General features: G+C 44.1%; 1 protein-coding gene across 1 annotated transcript; it reads left to right on the top strand.

The window, feature by feature from the left end:
- The first annotated feature begins 144 nt into the window (after positions 1-144).
- LOC116376711 (uncharacterized) lies at positions 145-16,637 on the top strand. Its single transcript, XM_031838077.1, has 5 exons — positions 145-160; positions 518-662; positions 2,702-2,836; positions 3,029-3,199; positions 14,319-16,637. Exons 1-5 carry the CDS (start codon positions 145-147, stop codon positions 14,599-14,601), a joined length of 750 nt encoding a protein of 249 aa, XP_031693937.1. The 3' UTR covers positions 14,602-16,637.
- The last annotated feature ends 521 nt before the right edge of the window (positions 16,638-17,158 follow it).

Raw genomic sequence — 17,158 nt, 5'->3', positions numbered from 1 at the left:
GGATTGATTTGCACTTTTTGCACCAAAGTACACAAACATGCTTACACACAGATGTCCTCATCCATATATAGTGCTTTAAAATGACTGTTGTAATTATAAACCCATTGGTTCTCTTACTCCGTGACCTCTGACCTCTGATCTGATATGACTTCCTGTCCCTGTTTGACCTCCACAGGACATGTTTTCTGAATTGGATCTGGAAGGAGATGCAGAGAGCGAGCTACGGCAGACACAGGTACTACAGAACTAGGACCCCACAGGTACATAGTGCATGGCTGCATTTCAATATACTCAAGTGGCTTCCTCCCCTCATCTCCTTTCCATCATTGCATGAAAGTATTTGATGGGTGTAATAATCCACCATATTACTTTCACCTATCTTGTGTTTTCCGACCAGTGCGTTTGAAGGAGAGGACTCCACTTTAGACTATTGCAATTCATCCATGGAGAGAAAGTGAAGGAAAGTGAGAGAAGAGTGTTGGATGAACCTTTTGTAACACCTTTGTTTTGTCTCCAGCCAAGGGGAAGAAGAGAAAGGCCCAAGAGGAGCTGGGGACGGCCCAGCTGGAGGAGGAAGACGCGGGGACATCAAAGGAAGCTGGGGAAGAGGGGGATAGCGACTCGGATGATGTTGACGACAGCAGCGACTCGGATGACGAGAGGTCAGGGCTCATGTCAATTGACTTATTAATGAATAGACTTAGTTTAACGACTTTGCAGGATTCTGATAGCAAACAGCTAGTTACTGGATTTGGCTATTTCAGCCATACACTTTGCTGACAGGTGTAAAAATAAATCAAGCATGCAGCCATGCAATCTCCATAGACAAACATTGCCAGTAGAATGACTGAAGAGCTCTGTGACTTTCAACGTGGCACCATCTTAGGATAACATCTACCCAACAAGTCAGTTCGTCAAATATCTGCCCTGCTAGAGCTGCCCCGGTCAACTGTAAGTGCTGTTATTGTGAAGTAGAAATGTTTAGGAACAACAACGGCTCAGCCGCGAAGTGGTAGGCCACACAAGCTCAAAGAACGGGACCGCTAAGTGCTGTAGCGCGAAAACATCGTCTGTCCTTGGTTGCAACACTCACTACTAAGTTCCAAACTGCCTCTGGAAGCAACGTCAGCATAATAACTGTTCATTGGGAGCTTCATGAAGTGGGTTTCCATGGCCGAGCAGCTTCACACAAGCCTAAGATCACAATGAGCAGTGCCAAGCCTCGGCTGGAGTCGTGTAAAGCTCACCGCCATTGGACACAGGAGCAGTGGAAACGTGTTCATCTGGAGTGATGAATCACGCTTCACCATCAGAACGCTACCTGCCTGAATGCATAGTGCCAACTGGGAAGTTTGTTGGAGGAGGGATAATGGTCTGCGGCTGTTTTTCATGGTTCAGGCTAGGCCCCTTAGTTCTAATGAAGGGAAATCTTAAACGCTACAGCATTGCGGCAGGGTAGCCTAGTGGTTGCATCGTTGGACTAGTTACCGAAAGGTTGCAAGTTCAAATCCTCGAGCTGACAAGGTACAAATCTGTCGTTCTGCCCCTGAACAGGCAGTTAACCCACTGTTCCTAGGCCGTCATTGAAAATAAGAATTAGTTCTTAACTGACTTGCCTAGTTAAATAAATAAAGGTCAAATAAAAAATAAAAATAAATACAATGACATTCTAGACGATTCTGTGCTTCTAACTATCTGGCAACAGTTATGGGAACACCCTTTCCTGTTTCAGCATGACAATGCCCCCGTGCACAAAGCGAGGTCCATACAGAAATGTTTTGTTGAGATTGGTGTGGAAGAACATGACTGGCCTGCACAGAGCCCTGACCTCAACCCCATCAAATACCTTCAGGATGAATTGGAACGCGGACTGCAAGCCAAGTCTAATCGCCCAACATCAGTGCCTGACCTCGCTAATGTTCGTGGCTGAATGGAAGCAAGTCCCCGCAGCAATGTTCCAACATCTAGTGGCAAGCCTTCCCAAAAGAGTGGAAGCTGTTATAGCAGCAAAGGGGGACCAACTCCATATGAACGATTTTGGAATAAGATGTTTGACGAGCAGGTGTCCACATACTTTTGTTCATGTAGTGTATCTTAGATTTGATTTTAGATTGATATTAGATGGCACCGTCTATTATTTGACAGATTCCAATGGGGGTAATGCTGGTAGACATTGTCACTTGGCTTATGACCAAATTATGCACTTTGCCAAGATCAGCTAAAAGTGTAAACAACGTGTGGTCTACAGGAGCTTCGCTCAGATGTAGAAGGCTAAAGGGTCCGGCGGTATTCAAGGTGATGCCAACGGTGATGACTTCCAGGTGGTGCCAGTGCAGAGCACCAGTGAGTAAAGAAAACATGGCTAGGGGGAGGGCCTTACAGAGTGACTCATAGCTGTTTCGACCAATGGCTAGGTTTAATCTGTTCTGAAGCTTTAACTGGTGTGCGTGTGTTACCCCCGGCAAGCGTGTTTGCGTCATGAATTCAGATGGTATGGCCCTGGGCTGTCAGATCACCACGTCCAAGAAGCGAGAGAGGGACCTGGTAGATGGCTCCTTTCACAGGCAAGATTAGATGATTACTGTGTGTGTGTGTTCACTAATGACGCTTGCAGGCACACTATATGAATGAACAATAGTAATTTTATTTAGCCATGCCTTGTATTATTTCTGCTTTCAAGTGTGACGGTGTGTGTGTTCAGGTTTGTGAGTTCGGAGGACCAGTGCGAGGTGCTTGAGTGGTTCAGCTCAAGAGGTACGACCACCATTTTAAAGAGCTCAAGAGCTAAAGAGCTTAAAAGACCTCAAGAGGTACTCCATTTTAAAGAGCTCAAGAGGTACGACCACCACCATAAAAACCACATGTACCATAAACATGTTACACTCCTACACCTGTGGCAACGACATGTACCATCACCAACTTTTACTTTACTATACCTGTGGCAGCCAGCTACATCTCCTCTGGCAGTGGCATGTACCACCACCATTTTACATTAGCAAGTGAAGTTCATCCTCTCTCTCTCTTTTAGTATCTATAAGGCGGCGGGCGTGGGTAAAGGGAAAAGAGAGGTCAAGTACGTTGTGGCCAAGAAGGGCTCCGGAACCAAGCGGGTGCGTCGGCTGTGCGGCGTCAAGGGGAAGTTCAAAGTGGTGGACGGCCGCATGCAGAGGAAAGATCAACGCGAGAGAGGGGGCAAAAAGTAAGCATTTCACTGTAAGGTGACCTGTTATATTCGGCGCATGTGACAAATAACATTTGATTTGATTAGAAAAACGGAGGGAAAGGGAAAGGAGGCAAGGAAAAGACAGAGCAGGAGGAGGTGGATTTAAGGGTGGAAGGGGAGGATGAATGGGGGGAAAGGACGTCCTGGCAGGAAATGAGAAAAGAACACAGCTCTGTTCCCTCCTTTGTTTTTTGGGTGGGTTAAATGGGTTACACCATTATCGTCTCATGATGGGTCAACGTCACTATCTTCGGCCTGCTTGATGAGTGGAGTTCTCACTTTTAGTTCAATGGAAGGACAAATCAAAGTGTCAGGGTTTCGGTGTGGTCATACTGATGATTTGTTTCCACAGATGGTTTGTTTACATAGCTGGTTAGAATAACTAACGTGGCAGGTTAGGAGAACTAATGCAGCAGGTTAGGTGAATTAACGTAGCAGGTTAGGAGAAAACGGTTTTTGAAATGGTATAAATCTGAAAAAATGTCTAAAAACCTGTTTTTACTTTGTCATTTTGGGGTGTAGCTTGATGAGGGACATTTAAAAAAAAAAAAATTTAGAATAAGGCTGTAATGTAACACAGTGTGGAAAAAGTAAAGGGGTCTGAACACTTTCCAAATGCACTGTACATAAGTATTCAGACCCTTTACTCAGTACTTTGTTGAAGCACCTTTGGCAGCGAAATACAGCCTCAAGTCTTCTTGGGTATGACGCTACAAGCTTGGCACACCTGTGTTTAGGAAGTTTCTCCCAGTCTTCTCAGCAGATCCTCTCAAGCTCTGTCAGGTTGGATGAGGAGCGTCGCTACACAACTATTTTCAGGTCCCTCCAGAGATGTTCGATCAGGTTGAAGTCCGGGCTCTGGCTGGGCAACTCAAGGGCATTCAAAGACTTGTCCTGAAGCCACTCCTGCATTGTTTTGGCTGTGTGCCTAGTTTCGTTGTCCTGTTGGAAGGTGAACCTTCACCCCAGTCTGAGAACCTGCTCCAGAGCACTCAGGACCCCATTAAGGATCACTCTGTACTTTGCTCTGTTCATCTTTCCCTCGATACTGACTAGTTTACCATGCCCTGCCGGTGAAAAACATCCCCACAGCATGATTCTGCCAATGCCATGCTTCACCGTAGGGATGGTGCCAGGTTTCCTCCAGGGCGTGGTGCTTGGCATATAGGCCAAAGAGTTCAGTGTTGATTTCATCAGACCAGAATCTTGTTTGAGAGTCCTTTAGGCGCTTTTTGGCAAACTCCAAGTGGGCTGTCATGTGCTTTACAGAGGAGTCTGGCCACTCCTCTATAAAGGCCTGATTGGTGCAGAGCTGCAGAGATGGTTGTCCTTCTGGAAGGTTCTCCCATCTCCACAGAAGAACTCTTTGAGCTCTGTCAGAGTGACCATCGGGTCCTTGGTCACCTCCCTGATCAAGGCCCTTCTCCCCCAGTTGCTCAGTTTGTCTCGGGCGGCCAGCTCTAGGAAGAGTCTTCCAAACTTCTTCCATTTAAGAATGATGGAGGCGGCTGTTCTTGGCGACCTTCAATGCTGCAGAAATGTTTTGGTACCCTTCCCCAGATCTGTGCCTCAACACAATCCTGTCTCAGAGCTCTACGGACAATTCCTTTGACCTCATGGCTTAGTTTTTTCTCGGACTTGCACTGTCAAATGTGGGACCTTATATAGACAGGTGTGTGCCTTTCCAAATCATGTCGAATCAATTGAATTTACCACAGGTGGACTCCAATCAAGTTGTAGAAACATCTCAAGGATGATCAATAGAAACAGGATGCACCTGAGATCAATTTCGAGTCTCATAGCAAAGGGTCTGAATACTTATGTAAATAAGGTATCTGTTTTTAAAACATGTTTTTTGCTTTGTCATGAGGGAAAACATTTATTTAATACATTTTAGAATAAGGCTGTAACCTAACAACATTATGAAAAAGTTGAGGGTCTTAATACTTTCCGAATGCACTGTATTTCAACCTGAGTGTCAAAAACATTAGGAACACCTGCTCTTTACATGACAAAGACCAAGGTTCCCCAGCTGGCGGGTAGTTTTATATGGCCCCAAAGTTTTCTGAGCAAAAACAATTGTTGTACACAAAGTGATTTTATTTTACGAAGTCTGTTCCCGTGTATTCTCATAGAGAGACGAGATCATATACAAATGGAAGCAAGGTTTGCAATGATTATGTCTTTGTCAAACATGTCTGTTTGGGCTTCTTGCAGTCAATTTGCAGTCTACAAATTATTTGTAATTAAGTTCAGGACCCCCGACCATCCACTCAAGGAACAAATCGTTCTGCAGCTGAATCTAGTTGATGATCTCTGACAGACTGACCAGGTGATTCCAGGTGAAATACAAATACAAATATCCAGATAAAAAAGGATCAAATGCACTTAAGCTAAAATAATATCCCACAACAAACTAGTTAGCAACAGCAACCTAGCTAAATGTCAATGAATGTTTCATGTGTGTTTCAACCTGGACTCAAATTAATACAGTTATAGTTGATTTTGGTATTTTAACCTGCGTGTCATTAAAGCATTTGGTGGGGATAGACAATCTAAATGCTTGATGGCCGAGACACGCGCAGCTGGTCTGGTGATGTCAAACTAACAGATGTCTTCAGGTCTCCGGCAAGGTTCTCATCATAAAGCCATGGATCATCAAACCACACTTTTGGTGTCCAACGATGGTCACCAACTTGACAAAAGTGATAGCTCGAACACGCCCAAAACCTCAGTGGGACCAACATCACATGTGCACATGGAGCAGCAGTGCTGATTTCATCACGTCATCCAAAAACGTGGAAAGTGTTATTCGGCTTCCTTGGGATGTCCCTACCCTAAACTCTAACCATTTTAAATGTAACATTTAACTGGCTAGGGTTGTTCCAAGGATCCCGGAAAGCACGAACCGATATAAAATGTTAATGGACTTGTTCGACATTGCAGTCGACAGTGCAGGCGATTGCCAATTCACTGATCTACAAATCACCTTGCATCATAAATAACGACTCATTGTTATTTGTAGCTCTGTTAGTCACAATTTACCCATGATACATCACAATTTTGATTCTCCGAACACGACCTGTGAGTGACAAATATTTGAATAATTCAATGGATGTTTTGTGCACAAAGGAGACTAGGCTAGATGACTAGAGTGTCTTATTAGGAATTTTCAAATCTGACTTCTCTAACCGCTGAATCAACACGTTAGAATCTTTGGCAGCGAAGAGTCTTTCTGGGTACGTCTCTAAGCGCTTTGCACACCTGGATTGTACAATATTTGCATAATATTATTTAAAAAATTCTTCAAGCTCTGTCAAGTTGGTTGTTGATCATTGCTAGACAGCTATTTTCAAGTCTTGCCATAGATTTTTAAGCGGATTTAAGTCCAAACTAATTAGGCCACTTAGGAACATTCAATGTCATCTTTGTAAGCAACTCCAGTGTATATTTGGCCTTGTGTTTTAGGTTATTGTCCTGCTGAAAAGCGATTTTTTTTCCCAGTGTCTGTTGGAAAGCAGAGTAAACCAGGTTTTCCTCTAGGAGTGCCTGTTCTTAGCTCTATTACGTTATTTTTATCCCCAAAAAACTCCATAGTCCTTGACGATGACTAGCATACCCATAACATGATGCAGCCACCACCATACTTGATAATATGAAGTGTTACTCAGTGATGTTTTATGTTGGATTTGCCCCAAACACAACACCTTGCATTCAAGACACATTCTTGCATTCTTTGACACATTTATTTGCAAACGGGATGCATGTTTTTGAATGTTTATATTCTGTACAGGCTTCCTTTTCACTCTGTCATTTAGGTTAGTATTGTGGAGTAACTACAATGTTGTTGATCTGTCGTGGAAATTCTTGACTCAAAGTCAATCTTAAATGAATCATTGCTTATTTGTCAGCGCTGGAGAGGTTCCAACCAACTCAATGCACCATAGTACACATGTCAATCAGGAGCTGTGCCTGGGCAGTCCCAACAGTTGTCTTATATACAGCTATACACAGACACGTTATATTTGCATAATTAATTAATCATTACCGTTTTGTTTCATTCATGTGACCGACCAATACTGTATTCATAACATGTGACAGACCAATACCTCACGAGGCTCCTTCTCAAAACAAGGTCTGGGCGTATGCCAAATTGCAGCTACTGATAGTGAGGATTTGTTCAGTCAGCCACTTGCATGAACACAGATATTGGTTTATAGAACAGCACATAAATAGAACACAGAAATTAGCACAAACATTAAAATTCCATTACAGATCCATCCTCAGTTTTCTCCTATCACAGCCAATAAACTCTATAACTGTTTTAAAGTCACTATTGGCCTCATGGTGAAATCCCTGAGCGGTTTCCTTCCTGTCCGGCAACTGAGTTAGGAAGGACGCCTGTATCTTTGTAGTGCCTAGGTGTATTAATACACCATCCAAAGTGTAATTAATAACTTCACCATGCTCAAAGGGATATTCAATTTGTGCTTTATTTTAAATTTTTTACCCATCTACCAATAGGCACCCTTCTTTGCGAGGCATTGGAAAACCTCCCTGGTCTTTGTGGGTGAATCTGTGTTTAAAATTCACTACTCGATTAAGGGACCTCCCAGATAATTGTATGTGTACAGAGATGAGGTAGTCATTCAAAACAAGTATTTAGGCTTGACATAACAAAGGGGTTGAATAGTTTGCGATCGGTCCAGAGGGATTCCGATCTATGCGGTAGCGAGGTGCGTTGTAAACAGAGGAAGAGTTGGCTTTTTAACTTACAAAAATCAAAATTACATATTTAAATGTTCACAGAATGGTACTCGGCCGGTTCAAGAAAGGGTCAAACAAAATCCTTACTCAGTTCAGAGCACTTCACTGACAAACCAATGATCCTTTCGAAAATCAACAAATTGTGGCTAAGCTTGGCTTTTGCACGCGGCTCCGGTAAGTCGTTCACGCATATTTTGGGGAATCCTGTGACATGGACGTTGGAGGAAAACATTCAAAATCTGGACCATTGAGTGGTAGCTGAGTTTTTGTCAGGGTGGAACAGCGGCACAATGCTGTGGACAGGACAAGATGGCAGGTAGAACTACGCCCAAATGGTTGTCGGATTTGGAGATGGCCACAGAGCAGAGGAACCCATAGAGGTTGGTAAGAAGGCAGGCAGGGAAAAAAGGAAGAAAGCTCAACATATTAAGAGTATATACGGAGTGCTGCAGAAGGAAATTTAACATAATGAGAGTGAGGATGAATTAACTGCGGTGCAGGTGGAGTGAAGACTGCCGAGATGGAGCCTCATTCAGATGGTGATGAAGACGATATTGTCCTAGTGGGAGTGAGGTATTTGGCGAGAATAGATCCTTGTATTCTGGCTGATCCATATGTGGTGTCAAATTGGTTGGAGGAGAGGTTAAATGTTGGGTCGTGACTCAAATTGGAATCGTGTAGATTTTTTTTGTTGCCTTTCTGCAATCCAGAGGGAGCCTGCGCTCCGCACCACACGACTGGGAACAATAACTATGACTTGCTTTCCTCTCCGGTGCAGGACACAGTTGAAAGGAGTGATAACTGGAGTGACGTTAAGTGTAGAGGAGGGTCAACTGAAGTTGTTATAGAATCTCACAGTTCTGTCTGGCTTTGGAATGAGAACTATCGGACTAGACCAGGCGCTGTGGGATGACATGATAACTCTCTCACTCCCTCTCTGGCAATTTACAGGGATTCTGTAAGGCCTTAAGTTTACTCTCTTGCCTAGCTCTGTGTATATATGATGCTGGATGTGATCTGTATTCCCTGGGAGGGAAGAGGATACCCCCCCGTGTCTGTCCACTAGGGCCCGTAGGTTCTCCTCTGGTGGAGGTTGCTCTTGTTGGGAGCAGAACATAACATCTCCATTTCTCTCATGGTACTCCTTCATAAGGTTGATGTGGTATAGCTGTTCAGGTTTTCGTCAAACTGGCTGCTTAACTCTGTAGTTTACAGGGGATACTATTGCTATTACTTCGTATCGACCCCTCCACTGAGTTAAGAACCTTTGTTCCTCTGTCGGAATTAAAAGGAGTAGTTTATCTCCTACATTAAAACGTTGGGTCTGCGCAGTCATGCTGTAGGCTCTCTGTTGCGCTTGCTGCACGCTCTCCATGTGTTCCTTCACTTTTGGCCACTCCGTAGCCATCTGTTCTCGCATTAGGGTAACATGCTCAATCAGATTTCTGTGTGGACACGGCTGGGCTTCCCACCCCTCTTTGGCGAGGTCCAGGATCCCTCGGCATGGCGTGGCCTCCATTATACCAGCTTGAACGGGGAGAAACCCATTGACGACTGGGGCACCTCCCTAAGAGCAAAAAACATGTGCCAGTTCGTCCCGTTTCATCTTTAGTGTTTTATTCAAGCGTTCTCCTAAACCATCTGTCTGAGGATGATATACACTTGTCTATTTTTTTAATCTGGTACAAGACACACAAGTCTTTCATTACCACCAGTATATATTTGTGGCCAACGGGCAGATCCATGGCTAACAAGCTCAAAGGGCGTTTCAGTGATGGGAAGGAGGGTGAGCGGGTTTCTGTAATTGACTGTGGGGGCTTTCTTTTGGCACTGGTAACATGGCACTGGTCACATTACTCCTTTACATCACTAGTAATTCGGGTCCAGTAGAATCTACTCATGATGCGCTCTTTAGTTTTTCTACTGCCAAGTGGCCTCCCAACACATGCGAATGCACCACGTACAACTCAGGGTCTCTACAGTATATGCTCTAGGCACCATTAAGAGCTCTAGCACTTCACCCCTTCTCTTAACCACCCAGTACAGTAAGCCCTTCTTTATGCAGTAATCCTTTTGGGGATGCGTTTTCTCTGAGTGTACCAGTGACTGCTTCACATTGCTTATGCATCACCCCCACCTTCATAGTGCACTTGCCTCGGGAGTAACTAACGTAGCCTGCACCACTGGGTATCTACACGTATCCCCATGGATACAGGAGACTGACATTTGTTTCTGACACAAATCTCTCTCCTGTACTAAGTGTGACAGAACTAGGGTAATCATACTACCTGAGTCGAGCCTTACATCTGGGTCCTCCTTGGACAATCATGGACGGGGCTCCCTCTGCAGTCCAACACTGTGGGGATATAGTACATGGACGCACGCCCCTTGGACCGGAGGAAGGGTCGATGGGCATAGATTTGTCATTAAGGGGACACTGCCGGGAGGCTGGCCTTCTAGGCAAATTTGCAAAGAAAAAGCCATCTCTCAGACTAGCCAATGAAAAGAAAGATTGAGATGGGCAAAAGAACACAGACACTGGACAGAGATGTTTTTTTCTTTGCAACTCGGCCTAGAAGGTCAGCATCCTGGAGTCGCCTCTTCACTGTTGATGTTGAGACTGGTGTTTTGCGGGTACTATTTAAAGAAGCTGCCAGTTGAGGACTTGTGAGGTGTCTGTTTCTCAAACTAGACACTAATGTACTTGTCTTCTTGCTCAGTTGTGCACCGGGGCCTCCCACTCCTCTTTCTATTCTGGTTAGAGCCAGTTTGAACTCTTCTGTGAAGGGAGTAGTACACAGCGTTGTACGAGATCTTCAGTTTCTTGGCAATTTGTCGCATGGAATAGCCTTCATTTCTTAGAACAAGAGCAGACTGACGAGTTTCAGAAGAAAGTCTTTTGTTTCTGGCCATTCTGAGCCTGTAATCGAACCCACAAATGCTGACGCTCCAGATACTCAACTAGTCTAAAGAAGGCCAGTTTTATTGCTTCTTTAATCAGGACAACAGTTTTCAAGTGTGCTAACATAATTACAAAAGGGTTTTCTAACGATCGATTAGCCTTTTAAAATGATACACTTGGATTAGCTAACACAACGTGCCATTGGAACACAGGAGTGATGGCTGCGGATGATGGGCCTCGGTATGCCTATGTAGATATTCCCTAAAAAAATATGCAGTTTCCAACTACAATAGTCATTTACAACATTAACAATGTCTACACTGTATTTCTGATCAATTTGATGTTATTTTAATGGACAAAAATGTGCCTTTCAAAAACAAGGACATTTCTAAGTGATCCCAAACTTTTGGACGGTAGTGTATGCCCGAGCTCCTTGCACCGGAAAAATAGTCTCTCGCAGATCTCGGGTGGACAGGTACCTCCTCTGTGCTCCTCTGTGCTGGTTCGGGGTGCTCTCTCGCCTCCTGCTCAGGTCTCCCTGGGGCCTTTCTGGCGTAATCTTTAGACTGGGCATTGGTACCGGTGCAGGCCGATCTGCTCTAGATGTGCTCACCAGCTCCACGGTGGCTTGGAAAGTCTTTTAGCTAGACCAGTTGATCTGCTGTCTTGGGGTTGCCTTGCCCTACCACTCACTGCATCTCGGGTGCGAGGGCTTTGAGACACCTGTCCATAACCAGTTTTTCGATGACTGCATCGGTTCCTTTCTCTGGTTCTAGCCCATGCCTGGTCAGACGTATTAATTGGTACATTTGGGCTCTTACTGACTTGTTGCTATCGAAGATCCATGTGTGGAAATGCTTTGCCGTGCCCGTGGATAAGATTACCAGGATAAGATTTTGGCCTTTAGTTTCTTAGTCTTCTGCGAGATCAGCATCCCTGCCCACTGCTCCGGGGCCCATAATTCTCTTACTGCTGACTTCTTGAATGAAAACAAATAGGCCTTGGTTTATGGGTCCCAACTCCAGGCTTTACTGTCCTTCTCCGCCTAAGCTAGCCTGGCTACTTCAGTTCTCAAGAGGTCTGGGCTTTCCTTTTGCGCAATGGTGCACGTAGCCAACTGTTTTAACAATGCGCCATTCATCCTTATTATAACTTATAGTAAACTCTGTCATCACTTCTGTTGCCTGCATTCTCCACTCCTCCTGCATCTCTATTGTTCTATTTTTTCCCCCTATGTGTAATTGCCCCGTCCCTTCCCATTGACCCCCACACCTCTGAATGGTTCACAACTTAATGACTGCAGACATAAACATAATTCTGCATTATGGGGTATTGTGTGTAAGCCAGTGACACATAAAATCTACATTTAATTCATGAAAATTCAGTCTATAACACAACAAAATGTGGAAAAAGTCAAGGGGTGTGAATACTTTTTCAAGGGCAATGTAGGAAAGTTCTAGACTTGTTTTTAGTCCGAGTGAGGGTTTCAGAATAATGTAACCTGAGAAGTCTCCATGAATGTCATGGATGCACTGGGTGAAGTGACGTTGGTGAGGGTCACAAAGTGGGCTTATTTCGATTTCAGAATATTCGGGCCTCAAGAAGATATGAGTGGAAGTTGTGTATGGATCGTAGAGAGCCAATCAAGGTTCTCTCTGGGGGTGGCACATAGTGTGTGCAGATGTAATACCTGAGGAAGTAGGTGGTGTGGTTGGTGCATGTCAACTGATCCGTATGGTAGATGGCGTGATGAAGAAATTCAATTCATCCATACTTTTTTGTTCTTTGATGAAGAGTCACTCCTTTCTCATGTAAAGTTGGGCTATATGAGATACCCTGTAAGAGCATTCAAACCCTTTCAGTGCCATAAATGCAAAAAATGTAAAATCTAATTTTATTGGTCACATACACATTTTTTGCAGATGTTATTGCGAGTGTAGCGAAATGCTTGTGTTCCTAGCTCCAACAGTGCAGTAGTATGTAACAATACACACAATCTAAAAGTAAAAGAATGGAATTAAGAAATGTACAAATATTAGGATGAGCAATGTCGGAGTGGCATTGACTAAATACAGTAGAATAGAATGCAGTATATACATATGAGATGAGTGAAGCAGTATGTAAACATTATTAAAGTGACTAGTGTTCCATTATTAAACTGGCCTGTGATTTCATGTCAATGTATATAGGGAAGCAGCCCCTAATGTGCCTGTGATGGCTATTTAACCATCTGATGGCCTTGTGATGCAAGTTGTTTTCAGTCTCTCAGTCCCAGCTTTGATGCACCTGTACTGACCTCACCTTCTGGACAATAGCGGGGTGAACAGGCTATAGCTAGGGTGGTTAATGTCCTTGATGATCTTTTTGGCCTTCCTGTGACATCAGGTGCTGTAGGTGTTCTGGAGGGCAGGCATTGGGCATCAAAGCTGGGGGTGAGATACTAAAATACAGCTTCTACCTCAAGGTGATGCGTTGGGCAGACTGTACCAGTAGTTGTGGACAGTTTCCGTACCAGGCGATGATACAGCCCGACAGGATGTTCTCAATTGTGCATGTGTTAAAGTTTGAGGGTCTTAGGGGCCAAGTCAAATTTCTTCAGTCTCCTGAGGTTGAAGAGGCGCTGTTACGCCTTCTTCACCACACTGTCTGTATGGGTGGACCATTTCAGATTGTCAGTGATGTGTACGCCAAGGAACTTGGCTGAACTCCACTGCGGTCCCATCGAAGTGGATAGGGCGGTGTCCTCCCTCTGCGATCAGCTCCTTTGTTTTGTTGACGTTGAAAGAGCGGTTATTTTCCTGGCACCACTCTGCCAGGGCCCTCACCTCCTTCCTGTAGGCTGTCTCATCATTGTTGGTAATCAGGCCTACGACTGTTATGTCGTCTGCAAACTTGATGATTGAGTTAGAGGTACGCAGTCATGGGTGAACAGGGAGTACAGGAGGGTGCTGAGCACGCACCCTTGTGGGCCCCCTGTGTTGAGGATCAGCAAAGTGGCGTTGTTTCCTACCTTCATCACCTGGGGGAGGCCCGTCAGGAAGTTCAGGACCCAGTTGCACAGGGCGGTGTTCATACCCAGGGCCCCAAGCTTAATGATAAGGCTGAGCTGTAGTTAATGAACAGCATTCTTACATAGGTATTCCTCTTGTCCAAATGAGATAGGGCAGTGCAACAGATTGGATTGTCTGTTGATCTATTGGGGTGGTAAGCAAATTGAAGTGGGTCTAGGGTGTCAGGTAAAGTAGAGGTGATATGAACCTTAACTAGCCTCTCGAAGCACTTCATGATGACAGAAGTGAGTGTTACGTGGCGATATGGACATTGGTCAAGTGTATGCAGACGGGAAGAGTATCGAATGCCAGTGGAGGTTAGATGTTGCAATTGTAGTGGGGAACATGTGCCTGAATTCACGGATTGCCCTGTTAGGGTGAAGGAGACAGAGGTGGCAAGAGTAAGGGCTCTCCAGTGTGTCTCCTACCTGGAGGTATTGAGAAGAGTCGAAGGAGCGAGTGGAGCTGAAGAAGTCATGGTAGTAGAGCTCACATCAGTGAATGTTTCTCCGCAACCGAGGGATGGTCATAAACTGCACAGCAAAAATGGAGAAGAAATCAGAGAAAATTGCAGCAGGGCACTTTTTGGGACTGAGTTCACAGCCGAGGCATTGCAAGAAATCATGTCAAAGGATGTTCCGCCCTCACAGGCCCGTTAGCCTGTGAGGGATGTGACTTGAATTGTAATGTGAGTGGGATGGGTTTTTTAATGTGTCTATTTTTTTTGTATTTTGGATGATGACGTTTCTTTCCCCCCCTTTTCTACAATGCTTTTTTTTTATTCTATAGTTTACCACCTGTACAATAGGTGGTGGCATGCACCTCTAATGATTGTTTGCAGTCTGTCACAATACCATAGAAGAAGAAGTGGTTTAATGTGGGTGTTATGTCAATGTTGCAAACACAGCTGAAAAGATGAGAATATTTAGCTACACTGCTTCCAAGCATATTTTTTGTTGAATTAATATGGCCTATTAGGAAGTGTACACGTGTGAAACTAAATTTAGAAAGCAAACAATTGGTTTGCGCCTTAGCCAGGACCTCCACTAGAGGGTTGTGGCTACTTCTTCTTCTAGCTAGAGAAGTAATGATAACTATACGTGAAAGTCAGAATATTAGGTTATTGAAATGTTTGTGCTATAAATGTTTGTGCTATAGTTTGCTGACTTTGCTGATATCTACTATATTGAGGAAAAGTGTACTTACTATTCCTGTGATGTGGTTGTCCCACCTAGATGAATGCAATTACTGTAAGTCACTCTGGATAAGAGCGTCTGCTAAATTACTGAAATATAAAAAATTTAAAAATCATATCCACCCCACTTTTTTTGTCAGAGTCATTCGGGTGAGAAGTAAGGAGTATGGACTTTACCGAGTCTCACAGCGACACAGTGTCCAGCCTTGCTGTTGCAGCGTGGCAGCACATGAGAGGAATGTCAGGCATGTGCGCTTACTGATCCGTAGAGGCTGCAGTGTGGACAGCAGTGTTGACAGCAGGGACAACCGTGCCTGGAACGTCCTCCAGGAGACTGTGTGTGTGCGCCAGCAACTTAAAAGGCTCTGCATGGTCAATCCGACATCTGAAGTGGCCACACAGAATTTACTGCAATGCAGCCTCTGTACATGTCAGGGGTTTCATAATTATTCTGCTAGTGGACAGAGCAGAGCTATTGTGAAGGTGATAAAGGCATTTATATGTTTAAAGTAATGACTAAAGGATTCCACCCTGAAATCATGTAATTGTATGAAATGTGTTAGAGTAATAATTCCATAATGTGTGTGACTAGACCATTGTGTTACTATTTCGCAATATGAGCTGGGTAGAGTTGAAACATTCAAGGCTAACTGAACTGTCAACTTGTGATAACTCTGAAAACTGACAACAGGATAGAGGGCCCTTCCAAAGCCCCTCTAATCTAGGGAGGAGAGGAACGGCTAGAAACTGCCAGGCAGGTAGAAAAGTGAGCGTGTGTTTGCATTTTTGACTTCAGAGTACTCTGAACAAAGAACTAAACTATTGCAGACTGGGGGCTTTGTCTAATTCTTCATTAACCAGGGTATTACAAACTTCTGGGAATTGGTCAAAGCTATAGTGATAGTTGAGTTCAACCATTGGGATACAAATTCTCGTGACAGAAGGATGTTGTCAAGTAAGTGAGTTTGTGTTTATACAGGACGTACCACACCCACCTACCATCAACCAATCATGTCAAAGCTATATGGAGCCCTCTGCATCGTTACAAAATTTGAGAGCCGCACAGCGATACGGTACGGAGCTTGATCGAGCCTCTGCAAAAGCTCCGCAATTGTGTCACACTCTCCTTATGAAGCCCCCGACCACATTTTTGGATCAAGCATAAATTGGCATTTAGGCTGTCGGTAAGGATTGTGTAAGTGCACCATCTTTCTCTTTCTATGGCTCTTCCTCAATTGTGAAAGCCAACCTAATGATGAGCTAAATTGACGACTCACTAAATTATTCCGCTGCTCTGTCGTTCGCTATGTACTTTAAAGCACACAGGTAGGATTGTCAAATAAATCTTTGCCTGCCGACGGAATTTTGCCTGCCGTTCCTAGGTGAGACAAAAAGCAGAACTACAATAGTCCCAGTATGTAAAATTATGTTGACAAGATGTTCCATCAGCAAGGGCATTGAAGATGAAACGTGGCTGGGTCTTTCAGCATGACAATGATCCCAAACACACCGACCAGACAACGAAGGAGTGACTTCTTAAGAAGCATTTCAAGGTCCTGGAGTGGCCTAGCCAGTCTCCAGATCTCAACCCTATAGAAAATCTTTGGAGGGAGTTGTTGCCCAGCAACAGCCCCAAAACATCACTGCTCTAGAGGAGATCTGCATGGAGGAATGGGCCAAAATACCAGCAACAGTGTGTGAAAACCTTGTGAAGACTTACAGAAAACGTTTGACCTCTGTCATTGCCAACAAAGGGTATATAACAATGTATTGAGATAAACTTTTGTTATTGACCAAATACTTATTTTCCACCATAATTTGCAAATAAATTCATTAAAAATCCTACAATGTGATTTTCTGGAATTTTTTTCTTCTCATTTTGTCTGTCATAGTTGAAGTGTACCTGTGATGAAAATTACAGGCCTCTCATCATTTTAAGTGGGAGAACTTGCACAATTGGTGGCTGACTAAATACTTTTTTTGCCCCACTGTATGTATGTATATATGTGTGTGTGTGTGTA

This window comes from Oncorhynchus kisutch, linkage group LG13 (assembly GCF_002021735.2).
Source record: "Oncorhynchus kisutch isolate 150728-3 linkage group LG13, Okis_V2, whole genome shotgun sequence".
NCBI lineage: Eukaryota > Metazoa > Chordata > Actinopteri > Salmoniformes > Salmonidae > Oncorhynchus > Oncorhynchus kisutch.
The sequence above is the reverse complement of the archived record's forward strand: the minus strand, read 5'-3'. Positions and strand labels throughout refer to the sequence as shown.

Bases quoted from the DNA above. Each gene is read 5' to 3' on its own strand.
- LOC116376711 (XM_031838077.1), top strand. The intron at 2,837-3,028 runs GTACGACCACCA...TCTCTCTTTTAG, and splicing joins CATTTTAAAGAGCTCAAGAG to TATCTATAAGGCGGCGGGCG. The intron at 3,200-14,318 runs GTAAGCATTTCA...TTGCCCTGTTAG, and splicing joins CGCGAGAGAGGGGGCAAAAA to GGTGAAGGAGACAGAGGTGG.